Genomic DNA, 17,322 nt, shown 5'->3' on the forward strand with positions numbered 1-17,322 from the left:
AACCTAGCTTCTTTCTCTCTTGTTTGAAACTGGACCATTGAAACACCTCAGTAATAATGACTGCAAAAACATGAAAGAACAATGACTGAAAGACTGTGTTTGGGGCATATTATATTTTACAATTCCAGGTAGAGATCAGCATTGATAAGCCCTTTGGGTATAGATAGGCCCTTTGGATATAGGGCTTGGAAGGAGGTAAGAGGTTTAAGACCAAGACAAACAAGGGAGCAACCACACTGGTACACTTATCCCATCTACAGCTGAGTGTGCACACAGGGAAAGCAGCACAGGGCCTGGACTGTTACTGTCACAGTTCAGAAGGCCAGGAAGTGAAGGAGAAAGAAAAAAAAAATGGCCCCAGCCCAAGGGCAGTTGGCCCAGTGCTGACCTTGACACTGTAGGAAGTCCAGAGAATGGCTACGAGAGTTCAAGGAAAGACTAAAATCAACTGCAATGGATAAGCTGCAGTGGATTCTTTTAAAAATTAGAGAAATAAGGATATCATCACATTTTCCACTCTTTAATTATTCCTGTATCTTGATTTAGAGTGTGACTTCAGATCAAACACTTTCCATTCTCTGGGTCCCAGATTTCTCATCTGTACAAAGAAGAGGTCAGTTCAGGTCACTGTCGCAGTTCAGGCTGCTATCACAGACTACCACAGACTGGGTGACTCAAACAACAAGCACTTGTTTCTCATAGTTCTGGAGACGGGAAGTGTAAGAACAGGGTGCTGGTGAGGGTCCTCTCCCTGGCCTTTGGAATGCTACCATCTTGCTCTATCCCACATGGTAGAGAGAGAGTGGTCTGGTCTCTTCATCCCCAAGAAAGGCACCAGTCCCTTCGTGGGGACTCTACACTCATGACCTCATCCAAGCCTCATGACATCTCAAAGGTCTGACCTTCAAATACCATCACATTGAGGATGACTGCTTCAATATACGGATTTGGGGAGGACAGGAATGTTCAGTCCCTAGCAATTACCTCTGAGTCCCTTCTCTCTGATACTGTAGATAAAGGTTCCCTCTTGTCCACCAAATCAAATTCAAATCATCTATCCAGCTTTTAAAGTCTTCCATAATTGGATACCACCCAAGGTATCACATGTGTCTGATGAACCTTCACCTGCCTTAAAATCAATCTCTAGCATGCCTTCACTACAAGCTATATTAATCCATTGCTTCTACTTTTTTCCATGTTCATTCTCCTCTCTTGGAGACCACTGAACTCTCCCCATTGCCTCAAGGACTAGCCATTTTGTGGGAGCCATTCTTCCAGTCCTCAGACCATCTCAGAGGAAAGAATAACATTAATACAAAGTTTTCCTTCTGTGTACTATAGAGGAAATTTTAGGATTGGCATAGGCAGGATCTTATTTATTTATTTTTAAGATTTTATTTATTCATTCAAGAGAGAGAGAGAGAGACAGAGACAGAGCACACAAACAGGGGGAGACGCAGAGGGGTAAGGAGAAACACACTCCCTGTTGGCCTGGAACCCCAATGTGGAGCTCAATCCTAGGACCCTGAGATCATGACCTGAGCCAAAGGCAGATGCTTAACCATCTGAGCCACCCAGGTGCCCCACAGACAGGATTTTAAAAGGGAAGTTGTTGTTGTTGTTTCGTATTGTTTTAGCTCATGTAAATGCCAGTTCTAAAAATCTGAAATTAAATTTAATATGTATAAATCATGGCCCAGAGCTGCTGCTATTAATCACAAAAATCAAAGATTAACAGCATAAGAAAAGACAAAGGACATCAATTTAAGGTAAATTACAGCTGAATATATATAGGATCACACTTTATAGCTTTACAAATACCAAGCAAATTCTCTGATATTTGTGATAATATAAGAAGGCCACAGTATTAGGGATTTGCCTTTCGTTGTAACATTTTGCTGAAAACCATTTGTATGCCTCCACACTAGGATTCAGTATTAAATATTTAATCAAAAAAGATTCCAGCTTGGATTTTTTCCCTAGGACTTGATCTGTGGTAATCTTTTCAGAAGTTCTGAAGCTCTGAAGGCAATAAAAGACATTCTTGCTTCTGGTAATTGTCCATGGTAAGTCATTATCGCTCTTAGGAATACAACACATAATACAATTTGAAGAAACATCTGTAATGATTACCTGAAATTGGAAAAACAATACTATTCTAAAACCAGAAAGAGTTTTTATGAGCCTTTATTCCTGCTCCATGGGAATGCCTAATAATGACTCTACTGATAATATGGTATAAGCAGACAACTTATAAGCGAGAAAATGGAAACTTTGGGGAAAATTTCAACATTATTAATGACACAATTTTATTTTCCAGCTACACAAATAGTAATGAAGTTTGTGTTAAAAGAGATGGAGGGAAAAAAGGAAAAAAAAAAAAGAACCTCCAGGAGTTGAGAGCATCTCAGTCTCTTTGAAGTAGAGAGATGTGTGGGCTCGACAGCGCCCTTTGCCCCCCCAGGTCTAGTCTCTACCCATTTTCCCCCTGCTTATGCCTTTGGAGACCGCTTATCCAGATGCATCAGAGGGGCTCCCTTGCCTCTGGCCTGTGGTCAGCCTCAGCCAATGGGAGACACCAGCAGGAGATCAGTGGGCGGGGTCACAGGGGTTGTACTTCCCTCCCAAAGACCATAGCTCTCAGGGGTGGCCCTTTTCTATAGCTACAAGTCTAGCTAGTTTCAGGTAACTGCTCCTTTTCTTGCCATTTCAGATTAAGGGGTGGCTGTGGCCTCTTGCTGTTGTTAGCGCTGGAGTGCTTCTCCATCTCTTCCTGGTTTTCCTTACCTTGGCCACAGTTTACAAGTTATCCCTTCATTAAATCCATTCCAATCACTTTTGAGTTTGCCATCCACTTCCTGCCAGGACCCTGAGATCTCCAGAACATCTGCCCATCTACTCAGGCCCCTAAGCAGACGAGGACATGTTTTCATCCCAATCCTTTTTCCTCCTCTAGCAGATAATGTCTGTGTTGCTTTGGCTTCCCCAGAATCCATTCAGTCTGTTGCTTGTACAACAGCCAAACTTTCCATTAGAGAACCACCTCTCCTCATTTCTCAGGGCACAAGGTTTGGATGAGACTGATCTCAGCACAACCCAGGGTGAACATCTGATCTAAGTCAGTTCCATTAGGCTCAATCTCAGGACTTCTGTTGGAACCATGAGGGCAAAGAGGCTTTTATTCGGGTAGACAAGTAGCCGTAATGGAAAACATAGGCCTGGAACTGTCGGGCCAAGGATGAGGGCTTGCCTACATGTACACCAATGAAGTGGGCAGGGTGCAAAAAGATGGAGAAGCAGGCCTAATAACATTATTTGGATCACTGGATCCCACCATGCCTGAAGCTGATCCTTGGGTACTGTTCTCTATGTGTTCTCAAAAGTGATACATCCCTTTTTTGCTCAAGCTGAGTTGAGCTTTCTGTCATTTTCAATGGAAAGACCCCCCCACATATTTGGAGGAAGTAAAAAGCAGAGAGTATTGGAGACTGTTGACTTATAAAATGATGCCATCCCCAACTGCTGTATTGTTTTCATCGAGAACCCCAGCACACAGGTCATGAGAGGCTACCTGGGTTGTTTATTACACTTTCAGTGCTACCACCACCTGCACTGTTCCTTTCATCCTTTGAACTCTGTTTGAGATGGGACAACACCAAATCAAACAACCCACTCTGTGTTGAACTTTGTGGCTGAGACCCAGGCATGAACTGGTACAAACAAAGAACAATGGTGGAAAAACAGCCTAATGCTGTGTTCAAGTATTATTTTCAAGTGCTGTTTGACTGGGCCTTCTCAGATGACATGGTTCCCCGGCAGGAAAGCTGTTTATTGCGACAATCATCATTCCCATTTACTGCCTATTACAATGTGAGTCACTGGGAGGTCAGACTGGTCCACAAGCCCAGTGTTCCTGAGCACTCCAGGTCAAGTTCAAGGGACAGCAGTCAGGTATAGATAATGGCAAAGGCTGAATGCTTTGACATGAAGAGAAGGGTTAACTCCCAGCAGACGGCTGCAAAGTGAGTTTTACTGTCTTTAAGGTATCATGTAGCTTGGGAAAAGAAATCAGAGGGACAGTGTTAACATGTCCCCAGGTCCTTTTCCACAGTTACTGTCCTCCGTGAGAACAAAGATTAAATCTTCATTCATCCTTAAATACTTTACTCCTGCCTAGTACCTGGCCCTGCACAAAACAGGAGCTCACAAATGACGACCTTCAGGGCCTGCTGGCTTTAGAATACAGATAAAATATAAGATAACATATCAAAAGAGTCCACACCTGGTAGTTGCTAAGGCTCTTTGTTATTATTGCTATTACTTTAAATGAACGTATCTACATTATTTTTTTAAAAGATTTTATTTATTTATATGACAGACAGAGATCACAAACAGACAGAGAGGCAGGCAGAGACAGAGAGGGGGAAGCAGGCTCCACGCTGAGCAGAGAGCCCGATGCGGGGCTCAATCCCAGGACCCTGAGATCATGACCTGAGCGGAAGGCAGAGGCTTTAACCCACTGAGCCACCCAGGCGCCCTCTCATATCTACATTATTAATAAGCAGGTTCATGAAAGCTCACAGGAACCCCCTTTTTAAGCAACCTTTCCACTTCCTCACCTCACAAGGCAAAAGGTCCATTGCACGTTTGAGTTATTTTCCCTCACCTTCACGTGTGTGACAGTCAAGCTACGCATCTACTCCCTCACTCACCCATTCACCAATTTGCTAACACCTGCAATCTGCAACATACTGGACTCTACGTGGGGGAATCAAAGCTGATTAGGACACAGCGCCCCACCCACCGCCATGTACGACACAAGCCTGCTGGAGCTGGACAGAAAGTCCAAACAGTACGCAAATGAGAGATCCAGCCTATGGAACAAGGCAACTGAAAGCATGGTTGCCACAAGTGCTGGGCGTACCCAGGGGTAGGGGCAAGGGGGCGGGAATATCTACTCCCGAGGGAGCCTTTTCCTTACCTTATCTGCAAGCCAGCCGAGATGCCTGATCTCTCGGCTCCCAGCAATGCCCGTTTTCCCCAGCTGCTCTCTGACCTCCGCGATCACTTGGGTCAGCAGGTCACTAACGTTGGAATGGATGGCACTGAACCAGGCCTGGGCGGTGGCGGAGTCCTTGCTCCTTAGGATCACCGTGTGCTTTGCATCTGGAGAGTGGATTTCAAGCTGCCTAGAGACACAGAGAGAGAAGGGTTAGAATGCTCCCTAGTAGGTCATGCTTTGCCAAGTCCTGGGACACAAAGGTGAATTAAATTCTCTGCTCTTGCTTTCGGACTTTGCCAGCTTTGCCTGGTTTATCTTAATGCTCCCCTCATTCATTCATTCATTCCTTCACTTATTTGTTTATCCACAAACATCCACCGAGAGCTAAGGCATTGGTCTAGATACTGGGGACACAGTTATTCAACCCCCAGATCACCTGAATTAAGGATGTCTGGTTTTCCTGTTATTCAGCTGACTGGCTTATCCACAGTATCATTTCAGGACTTCCAAACTTTGAGCTGATACTAATTTGCTTTCCCTCTCAATCCTCAAGATTTTAAGAATATACTTACATGCTTGCTGCTAACACAGGAAGGCGACTGGAAATAGCTAGCACATGCTTCATCCTACTGTTCAGAGGCAACTGTCAATATTTAAGAACGAAAGATGACCACACTTTGCATTCCTTCGGAATCCTGTCTGTGGCACACTTCCTACCATTTAATCCTTGGGCATGTGTAATGAAGAAATGAATCGGCCTAGGAAGGGGTAATAGTGGAGGAGAGAGGTACACTAAGGGCTCTCTTTAAGGCAGAAGGAGAAAGAAAGAGGGCGCCTGGGTGGCTCAGTGGGTTAAGCCAGCTCAGGTCATGATCTCGGGGTCCCGGGATCGAGTCCCACATCGGGCTCTCTGCTCAGCAGCGAGCCTGCTTCCTTCTCTCTCTCTGTCTGCCTCTCTGCCTGCTTGTGATCTCTCTCTCTGTCAAATAAATAAAGAAAATCTTTAGAAAGAAAGAAAGAAAGAGGGACGCCTGGGTGGCTCAGTGGGTTAAGCCACTGCCTTCGGCTCAGGTCATGATCTCAGGGTCCTGGGATCGAGTCCCACATCAGGCTCTCTGCTCAGCGGGAAGCCTGCTTCCTCCTCTCTCTCTCTCTCTGCCTGCCTCTCTGCCTACTTGTGATCTCTGTCTGTCAAATAAATAAATAAAATCTTTAAAAAAAAAAAAAAAAGAAAGAAAGAAAGAAGGAAAGCAAGCAAGCAAGCAGGCAAAAGTCAAACACCAAGCCTACCCTGGAGGTTCACAGGGACCACCTGAGATATAAATGAGATTTGCATACTGTGATTGTGGTAAAAGGAAGTTCTAGATAGATTTTTTTTTTAAGTACTCCTAGATTAACAAGATATTGCAAAAACAGTATATATGGACTGTATAATGGAACCCTCTGCCCATTATAACCTTCTCCCAGTTTTTCCCTCAGGTTATGGAATACAATATGGAAACTGACATTGGTACAACGTAGGTGTGGTGTTTTTGTGCCACTTTGTCTCCTGTGAATCACAACACTCGGAACACACGACTATTCCAATCCCACAAACCCTCCCTCCAGCCACTCCTGATAGTTACAATGCTCGCCTCGCCACTGTCACCCCCAAATCCCCAGCAACCATTAACCTGTCCTTCACGCCTGTACTTTTTACACAGCTCATTTGTATTGCAGGGAGAGAAAAAAAACCCACATTTATTCATTCATGTATACATCCAAGTAAATATTTTTACATTGACGTTTGCACCAGAAAGAGAGGAATTGGGAAAATTCAAAACTGAAGAAAAATGATCCATTTGTTACTTCGTCCCTTAATTATTATGCTACCAAGCGTTGAATGTTTACTATTTACTTATGGATCTCCTCATTTTTCTAGGACTGATTATTATTAGTCCAATTTAATAGAAGGAAAAAACTACAGTTTGGAGGGAGAGAGAAGTTACCCAAGGCCACACAGCGATGTTAGGATTCAAATCTAGGTTGGTTAGGCTCCAAATCCCAGGAATTTAGCTACTGTATTACAGTGTCTCTCCTTTAAAAGGGACAACATCCCATAGGGGGGCACTCGTTTTCTTGCACAGCTGTCTGAAGTCTCATTCTCATGCTCAGTAGTGTCCCGAGTTTCAAAATAACAATTTGCAGATCCCCTGAAAATCGGAAGTCCCAACACAACCTGGCCTCGTTAACATTCGAAACCAAACTTTTAGAGCAAGTAAACCTTTTTACTCACAAACTAAAATTGTAGAAAAGGAATGAATTAGAAAGTAGAATGTCTCTGGGGGAGTTTTAGCAAAAATTAGCGCTTTTTTGGGTCAAAAATTTGCAAAACGAGGCTCCTCACAAAGACTCCAAAGGCTTTTGGCTTGTGTGTGTGTGTGTGTGTGTGTGTGTGTGTGTGTGTGATAAAACGGGGACTTCTTCAGGTGACATCTGTCCTCAGAAGAAAAAAAATCTCGTGCCTTTTGGGCACTTTTCAAAGAAACAAGAGGTAATTCTTGCTTGCAGATCTCACTCTTCAGTAAAGTTACATAGTCAAATAGCAACCAGGGTTCTCAAAAAGCATTCATGCGCTTTTCTTTTTCTCTTTTTTCCTTATTTTAATGATTTTTTTTTTTCAAGTAGGCACCCTGGCCAGCATAGAGCCCAACGTGGGGCTCGAACTCACGACACTGAGATCAAGACTTGAGCTGACATCAAGAGTTGGACACCTCACTGACCCAGGCACCCCAGTATTTTATTTGTAAGTCCTCCCTACCCCCACATGGGGCTCAGACCCACAACCTCCAAGATTGAGAGTTGCAGGACTCCACTGACTGAACCAGCCAGGTGCCCCTCAGTGTGTTTTTCAATTTATTCTAACATGATCCGTTATTCTAGAAATTGAAATCCTGCAACTATTTCATTTACGCTATTTTCTTTTGAAGATCCGGATTTGTTTTTAAACAAATGATGGTTTGGGAAGCCACCACTCCCCAGATATCACATACACAGACACAAATGATATTCCATCAAGGAAGAAAGGAAACAAAGAACATCTTTGTTGGGTTGCCAGCCTGTCCTCAGAGGAAAGCTGACTTGTAAACAAAGGTACAGGCTAATGATACAGAGACCTGTTTCTCCCAGGCCCTCACAGCATTTATCATCACTAATTTTTAAGTAAACTTTTCAAGTATAACCTGCAGACAGAAAAGTGTACAAATCGCAGTGCACAAATGTACTTTTGCAAAGGGAATACATTTGTGGAACCACCACTCAGATCAAGGAACGGGACATGACACGCGGGGTCCCAGAAGTCCCCTTCATGCCCCCTTCCCAGTTATTACCTCCCCACCCCCAACCAAATCGCCCCTATTTGGATTTCTATTACAAGAGATTACTTTTATCTCAGCCAAAATCTGTTTGTTTTAGTCTTCCCTGGCTGCTGTTGCCTGAAATACAGGGAGGATCTTGGACTATTTCCAGGGCAAACAGGTCCTGTGCTTTTAGTGGTGGTTCTCAAAGTGATGCCCACCGGCAGCAGCACCAACTAGGGAACTTAACTAGAAAAGCAAATCCTCGGATCTAACTCTGAAGGCACGGAATTAGGAATTCTGGGAGTGGGACCCAGGAATCACCCTCCAGGTAAGTTTGATGCAACTCAAGTTTGAGGGAGGTTGCTCTAGGAGTTCATAAGAAGCCCTGAGCTTGGTTGGTTGCCAGGGTTCCCGTAGCCGAAAGGTGCACTGAGCTCCTCCAATCAGTCTTGCAACCCCAAAGAAAGAACTCAGAGGACACAATAGAGCGACCTGTGGCTTTTTATAGTTAAAAAAGGAAAATGAAAAAAGATGACAGAAGTTCTCAATCAAAAGTGTTCTTCAGAAAACCCTGAATAGGTTTTTGCTTTTGTTTTGAATCACTTGACTAAACACAGATGCTTTGGACCCCATTCCAGATCTACTGAGTAGGAATTTCCAGAGGTTGAGGCCTGGGTATTCACTTTAAGTGTTCCATAAATTAGGGGCGCCTGGGTGGCTCAGTTGATTAAGCGTCTGTTTTCGGTTCAGGTCATGATCGTAGGCCCCTGGGATCGAGCTTCTGCATGGGGCTCCCTGCTCAGCAGGGAGTCTGCTTCTCCCTTTCCTTCTGCCCATACCCTCTGTTTGTTCTTTCTCTCTCTCTCTCTCAAATAAATAAATAAAATCTTTAAAATAAAAAAAATAAATGTTCCATAAATTATATTGATTAAGGACCATGGCAGGCCTCTCTGAGCCCAAGTTCAAGTACCCTGTAAAGCTGCGCCTATAGCTGACTGTTACCAGAAGGCTTCTGGGCAGGCAATGTATCAGCTATCCACTGCTGAGTAACAGCCTCCCCCTGAATTTAGTGGCCAATGGCTGCAAAACATTTATTATTTCACAGTTTCTGTGGCATGTGAATTAGAGAGTGGCTCAGTTGGGTGGTTCTAGTTCAAGGACTCTTGTGAGTTTTCGGGCAGGGTGTCAGCTGCAGCTTCAGGCATCTGAAGGCTTACTTGGGGCTCCACTTCTTAGATGGTGCACTCATTTGGCTGTTGGTGGGGAGGCCTCAGTTCCCCGCAATGTGAGCTCTCCCAGAGGTCACTGAATTTCTTCATGGCATAGTAGCTGGTTTCCCCCGGAAAGCAAGAAGGAGTTGCTCTTCTTTTTATGACCTGGTCTCAAATACACACACTTTGGCCTAATTTGTCATTGAAGCTCCCTTTACCAAAATGTGATCCTGTCAGTGTACGTTTTAGAGTATGAAGAGCTAGAGAAAGAAAGTCCAAAATTCCATTCCCAGGCAGGCAGTGTCATCCTTCCTTCTTCACCAGCCTACTTTCTCACCAATTTAAAGCACACGTGCCAGATGGAAGCTGTGAAGCATGTGGGGTTTGGGGTCAGGCTGGCTCTAAAGTTTGTTGGCTTGTGAGGCATCACGCAAGTCACTAACCTCCCGAAGCCTCAATTTCCTTATCTGTAAAATGGCTCAGTAACCTTGCCTCTTAAGATTTTTGGAGAGACCAAATGAGATAACGTGTACACGAGCTGTCACAATGCCAACCGGTCTTGATCGATTCTGGTTTGCAATGGATAGTCTTCCCAAAGGCGTGCAACACAAGGAGAGCACCACCCTCCCCCCCCATGGCGGGGAGAGTCCTCCAGGATTGGCTTTGGTTCAACTCTTTCCCCAAGTCCAGTGTGGACTTGAAGGAAAATCCAGATGCAGGAAAAACAAAAAAAGTAAACAAGGACTATTCCTAACATCCTGGGATGGAAAAGGAAGGGTAACTTTGGGGAGAGGCATGAGTGTCTTCTGCAAGAGCTTGGATGATTTGGGGTAAACTTGAGAATCCAACCCCTGTTATCCCCTTTACCTCTGTTCTATCTAAAAGAGCCCCATGAGACCCACGTTCAGGATGCTGATAGGAATTTGGGCCAACACTGGAGCTACAAGCATCTGCCAAGGCCCCTTTGTTTTCTCAATGGCTGAACTAACTGGCAACGGTGAGGGTGAAAGGAGATGGGGAGTTGTTTTACCTTCTGGAAATATTTTGCTGATAACATATATAAAAGAACCATTTTCATATATTTCACATAGCCCATTTTTCAAAAGCAATTTCAACTCCAGTAAGTACTTCGTCCATCTGTAAATGTACGGAAGGAGGTAGAGATGAAGAAATGAAGTAGAAATAGAGGAGGTGAGGCGTGCGGACAGGAAACAAAGGGAAATAAGAAAAGGCCTAGGGTGGAAACGCTACTGTGGCTGGGGAGCTGAAGTCATTAAAGTCGGGGGACCCCAAATGCATGAGACAATGGAAGCAAAGAAAGCACAGGGCAGGGGTGTCTGGGGGGCTCAGTGAGACAGGCAGACCAACTCTTGGTTTTAGCTCAAGCCATGATCTCTGAATTGTGAGTTCAAGAGCTCCACACGGGGCTGTGTGTTGAGGGCGGAGTTTGCTTAAGATGTTCTCTACCCCCTTCCCTCCAGCCCGCCTCTCTTAAAAAATAATAATAATAAATAAAATAAAATCTTTTAGAAAAAGAAAAAGCACGGGACAGAACAGTGAGAGTAGTGTCCTATCACTGATGTCAAGCTGGTTTTTATAAATGCTTGTGAATGTGGACACTAGGCTGGGAAATGTATCCAGGAGGGTTCGACGAGGAGGGAAATGGGGTGAAAAGAAGACAAGATTAGAAAGGAGACTTTGCTCTCTCATATTCTGTCTTCTGAATTTTGTCCCAGGTATCCATTGTGTATTCACTGTATTGGGATGGTGATGGAGGAGGAGGAGAAGGAGGAGGAGGAGGAAGAGCAGGAGGACCGGGCTGTAGGTTCCAACAACCTTGTCTCAAATCCAAGCTCTGTCACTTGTGAGTGACACAATCACATCTGTGATTCTGTCTACCCAGTTTCCATTCCCCTTTCTGGCAAAAGGCTTTACCCCCATTCTCAGCCTCAGTGGTTTGGGGGCTCAATGGTTTGAGTGTTGTAGGTGTGATCTAATTAGCTTCGTGGAGATCTGGCCCAGGATTTCTGTAGGAGTAACTGCCAAGGAGATGTTTTTTCCTTATCACATCTACTGTGGGGTCAGAGAAAATCATGGATCTACTGAAGGCCATCTTGCCATCAAAAGGAGAGGGTCTGCCTACAATGAAGCCAACACAAAGGAAAACAAAGCTGAGGGGCCTGGATCCAGCCATACCTGACACACAGCATATCCTTGTACTTTTCTCCTATGGTCCCCTTTTTGCACAAACCTATTTGAATTGGATTGTCAAATACAACTACGAGTGCTGACTCACTGACCACAAATAGGTCACATAATTTCTATGAGGCTTGAGTTTCTTTATCCCCTGGACAACAGGGGCGGGATGGTGATGATGATAATGATGATGAAGTGATAATGACGATAATAACGGAAGTGATAATAATAAAACCTTCACGGGGTTACTAGAGCATCAAATGAGATAATAATTGTGAAAGTGCTTTGCGACTTGTAAATCCTGACATTAGCAGGTGCCATGTATGCTTCTGGCATTTTAAGACTCTTCTGTAGGCTCAGTAGCTGGGAAAAGGCACTATATTAGTGAAGACAATGCTTTTGAACTGTCAGCCCATATGAGCAAGTTCGTCCTTTCCTAGCTACACCATTAATAAAGAGACAAGGCATGCACATTGAAACAAAATCCAAGTAAATCTCTTGAGTTACAAAATGGAGCTGGAAACATGCGGTGATTTCTTAATACATGTACACAAAGATATGCTGTGTCTATACGTGAGTTTTCAAGAGAACTCGCGGTGTTTATAGCATGTGTTGGGCGTCCCTATGCCCACGAAGCTCACCATGTATATAGCAGGATGAATAGCATCATTCCAAATTCATGACTGCCCAGAACCTCAGAATGTGACTGGTTCGGAAACAGAGTCTTGGTGAAGTAATTAGAGCAAGGATGGTGAGGAGATTCTTATCTCACTCAGCTACCCACTGAATTAGAGTGAGTCCTAAATCCAAGGACCTGTCATTGTAAGAGACAGAAAAGACATGGAGACACAGAGAAGAAAGGCAATGTGAAGATGGCCATAGAGCCTGGAGTGATGCGTCCACAGTCAACAACTGCCAAAGATCGGCAAGTACCGGAAGCTAGGACAGAGGCATGGGGTGGTTTCTCCCTCAAAGCTTCTGGAGGGAACAGCCCCGCCAACTCCTTGATTTCACATGTCCGGCCTCCAAAACGGAGAGAGAGTACATTTCTGTTGCTTTAAGCTTCCCGGTCAGTGCCCACTTTGTCGCGGTGGTCTTAGAAAACTCATACACGGTATAACCATCTTTTTGCGCATAGTTGAATGGGAACTGCGTTAATGTGTGAAATATGGAGGTGTTGAAAGTAACTCGTAAGATGCAGATCACTTAGGACTACGGCAATCATACTTCCATTTCAATGGCATGTGGGAGTTACACAGTTTTTTCCTTGGCAAAAACAAAACAAACAAAAAACACCAAAAAATACTCTTACCCCCACCAACATTCAATTCTACAACCAGAATGACAAAGGAAACCCTCCTGAAATGAGGGACATAGTAACCCCTGCTCAGTAAATGAGGGTGCCTTCTACTTCCCTCCTGGCATTAAAAAAAAAGAAGAAAAAAGAAAAAAAAAATCTAGATAACCTCCTTGCAAGCTGATGAGTCCTACATTTCTGGAGCCGGGAAAGAGGAGGGAGGAAGCACCTCAAGGAGCAATAAAGTTAGGACAGTTGATTGGAGCTATTTTCAGCAGGACAGTCTTTTACGACTCCTGTTTTGTTCCCCAGTTGAACTGACCACTGCTTGATGAATTGTATTTATCTGTAGTTCAGCGATAAAGTTCTTTTAATTCTCCGCTGAATAGAAATATTTAGGGCAATGCCACAGCTGTGTTTATTCTCACACTCCACCACAGTTATGTAAATACTGCCTATGGAACTATTTCTGATAAAGGCCCATACCAACCCCGAGGAATTACACGCTCACTCGAGATGTCTGCCAAGATGAGCAGTTTCGATCCAGCTTGGCACAGCCTGTGAATGATATCACAGCTTCTCAGAGATCATTTGGCAAACCTCGCAATAAAAGAGTAATTTTCTTACCCTCTTACTCTTTTAAAGGCTCCCGCTGAGACAAATAACATTTCCCAGAATTCTCTGCTCCCCTGTTCAGAAACATGAGGCTGCCACATAAAATTTGAAGCCTCCCAACACAAAATTGATGAGTAGAACCTGCAGCCTGGCAACAAAGGCTTCACGTGACCTTTCCCCTCCAATGGGAGGCTGGAGAAAACACAGATGAAGGTAGTTCTGAAGAGAAGGCCTGAGGGCTTGCTGCCACCATTGGGAATGGAGGGGAATTCAAACCACGTGGTTCCTGGTCATTATGGTTGCTCCCAGCTCCATGAATCTGTGATTCCCAAGGCTGATACAAAAGATTTCCTCACAGACAAATATATGGCATGCCATGAATACTGGCTATCTCTAGATAGTTGAATTTTGAGATATTTTTTATCTCCATCTTTCTGCTTTTCCTGCATTTCTAAATTTTTTGCAATATAATCAGACAGATAAGAGGAAAAAAGTTTAAGAAAAGGAATGTTGGCATCCCTTTTTCACTAGGAAAAGTATCTTTAGGTGAATAAGAAAACACGACAGAAAAAGTTAGAAAAAATTTAGAATCTTTTCTTAAATCCTCAAATTGGTTGTTAACTAAAAAGACTTCAAAAGAAAGAGATAAGAGATCTATATTTACAATATTCATAATGAGGAGGAGAAGCTGTCCTGTGGGGATGAGAACTCCATCACCGCCAAGTGAAAGGATATTCCCTTTCCTCATTTTGTCTCTTCCACCAGCCTGTGAGATGAATGGTATTAGTGTGTCTACTTTACAGATGAGAAGATGGTCCCACAGCAGGGCTAACTTGTTCAATCTTCCTGTAAGTAAGAGGAAAAGCTGGAACTGAATCCCTAGCATGTGACTACACAGCCTGAGTCTTAATCATCAGCTCCATTGAGCAGGGTGTTTGCAAAATGTGGTTTGTTGCTTACAAGAGTAGAGAACATTTCTCCTCTTCGTTGCTACTCAGTATCTTTCAGACACCCTTCCTGTGTATTTGGAAAGTTTTCAAAATTATGAGTTGTGCTTCCCCATGCTAGAAGCCAGAATTCGGGTTCCCCATCTTTCCTACCGGTGGGGCTCAGAGCCCCTCACCCAAAACGGCAAGGAGGCACCGTGAGAAAGTGGTTGTGGAGGGAAGACATCTTTGGCAAGTATGGCGGCGCCGGCATCCAGCTCTAACTGGCAGCTGCGGCAGATCTTGGCCAGTCGCGAGCTGTTACTGGTGCAAGCTGAGGCAGTTGCCCAACTGTGGCATGGTTGTTAGATGGCAACAGCAGTGGGATTTCTTCTAGAACGGAATTCACAATGCAAATGGGCATTGAGCTTAGCCTGCCTCTCTGAACTCTTTGAGAAATAGGTGACCACTCTCATATCCTCAGCCAGAGTTGATTCTATTGCCTGACACTACAATCCCCTGCTAAGAATGCAGATTTCAGAATCTCATTGCCATGATGGGGGCTACTGAGATCACCTAAGGAATATGTCAAGTGTGAGCAGTAAAGAGAAAAGGAGCCAGAAAAGGTGTTTTGCTATTTTTCACAAAATTCCATTTCAAAAACAGGTCATGCATGATGTAGTATTCTGCTAGGCTCGGAGGGAACCTGACGGTATCTTTCATGTTGGGTAGCTTTCAGTTTTTCGGTAACACATAAATTTACAAAATATGTGAAGAATTTCAGCACTTCGACTTTCCTAGGGGAATGATATCATTATCAAAGTTTTAGGAGACGAGTCAGCTAATGTCAAACTACAGAAACATTTTGTTTTTCCACTACTGACTTCATCTGTACCTCAGAATATTCTGTGATTTGACCTTGCTCAACTGGTTTTTTTTTTAAAGCCATTTAAATATACAATGTGCTATGCAGGTCAAATAAATTTATATTTGTCTCTAGATTCTTAATATCCTACACTGACAGCATAAACAGTCCATCCCAGAGCCTGGTCCAGAGCAAAGCATTTGCAGTCTGAACATCTATGTTTGCTTCCTTCGCATTAGATTATTTGGGGCCGGAGTTAGTAAATAAAAATATACAATGCTCAGTTAAATTTGAATTGCAAGTAAATAACGAAAGGTTTTTAGGGTTAGGTACGTCTTGTGCCATATGGCGTGGTAGACGTGGTATAAAGAACAGGGATTAGAAAGTGCATAGAAAATAAAACTGATAATCTTCATGATGGATCAGCTCTGAGGGATGGGGAAGACGGAGGTTGGTCACGGAGTTTTCCAGCTGAGCTGAATGAAGGACAGTGTCTGTCTGTTACTAAGATTAAAAACTGAAAATGGTCCAGATTGGGCAAAAAACACGAGTTTGGGTAAATTTCTCCATCTTCACTTAGGTATCTTGTAATAACCTCAAACTTGTAATGTAAACATAGACCACCTATCCCCCAAGGGTCTGTCTCTTCTATGTTTATTTTATTTCCACGGGATCAACATCTTCCCAATAACTCAGGTTAGATGACCCAATCATTCTTGATGTCTCCAGTCCTCTTCTCCCACGATCCATCCCGTCTCCAAGTTTTATCAATATTATAGTGGTGGTATCTCCCTTTCAAAAGAGATGGCTACACTGTAAATTAGCAAGTTTTCGCAGCGAAACAAGGGTAAGCGCTTGTCTAGGATGGGATGTAAGGTTTACTTTGTAGGCCAGCTTTCAGCTGCCTGAGATGATATCAGAGAGCCTGAGGACTCATTCTAGACTCAACAAGAAAAAGGAGCATCGTCATATACTGACATCTGCCATGGACATGGGAGTGGGGACTGGCAGCACTCATGCTGTCTAGTTGATATTTCCAGAAAGTGTTTTGAAATGTAGCTCTCACATGTAGTTCCCCACTACCCCAAGCTTGGAGAGAGTCGTGGCTTTCCATCATCCAACAGTTTCTCTTTCAAGGCTTATCCTTTTAGATTGTATCTCTCCCTCCAAACCGTAAATTCTCTGAAGGTGTGATATGAATTCTGTTAATCTCCTCCTGTTGCCTGACACACACGAGGGGCATAATCCATAAGTTTCTTTCTTTCTTTCTCTTCCTTTCTCTATTTTTATTTATTTATTTTTTAATCCATAAGTTTCTCCTGGGCTAAGTGAACGGACGGCTCTATTACTAAAAGTTTGCCAGACTCGATGGTGGCTCCCTTTCTAACTTCTTCTTCTTCTTTTTTTAAAGATTTATTTATTCATTTATTCATTTATTTATTTATTTGACAGACGGAGATCACAAGTAGGCAGAGCAGCAGGCAGAGAGAAAGGGAAACAGGCTCCCCACTGAGCAGAGAGTCCGATGTGGGGCTCGATCCCGGGACTCTGAGATCAAGACCTGAGCTGAAGGCAGAGGCTTTAACCCACTGAGCCACCCAGGCGTCCCCCACCCCACTTCTAACTCCTTGTTAAGGTTCTACAACCACCTCCCTTTATATTGTGTTTTCGCCTTACTACATGTGAACTCTTTCGGTCTTGAATAATGAAATTTAATTCTATGGTACAAAGTGCTTCAGTTTTAAATCACAAGATTTATTTGCTATAGTTAAGTAAGTAAAGTCAAACATGTTTTAATGTCCCAGGAGGGTAGTTTCCACAGATGATGTGCAACAGTCAATTCTGAAGCATTTGGTTAATTTCACATTACCT

The 17,322-nt window shown here is 43.6% G+C and overlaps 1 protein-coding gene across 2 annotated transcripts in view; it reads right to left on the reverse strand.

The window, feature by feature from the left end:
• SNTB1 (syntrophin beta 1) overlaps positions 1-17,322 on the reverse strand; it is a 228,020-nt gene that overhangs the window by 82,149 nt on the left and 128,549 nt on the right. For both annotated transcript variants that reach the window (XM_059395095.1, XM_059395094.1), the window contains exon 3: positions 4,982-5,189. In XM_059395095.1, coding sequence (XP_059251078.1) covers positions 4,982-5,189 — 208 coding nt within the window. The remainder of the gene's footprint in view (positions 1-4,981; positions 5,190-17,322) is intronic.

Source organism: Mustela nigripes, chromosome 3, assembly GCF_022355385.1.
Source record: "Mustela nigripes isolate SB6536 chromosome 3, MUSNIG.SB6536, whole genome shotgun sequence".
Classification (NCBI taxonomy): Eukaryota; Metazoa; Chordata; class Mammalia; order Carnivora; family Mustelidae; genus Mustela; species Mustela nigripes.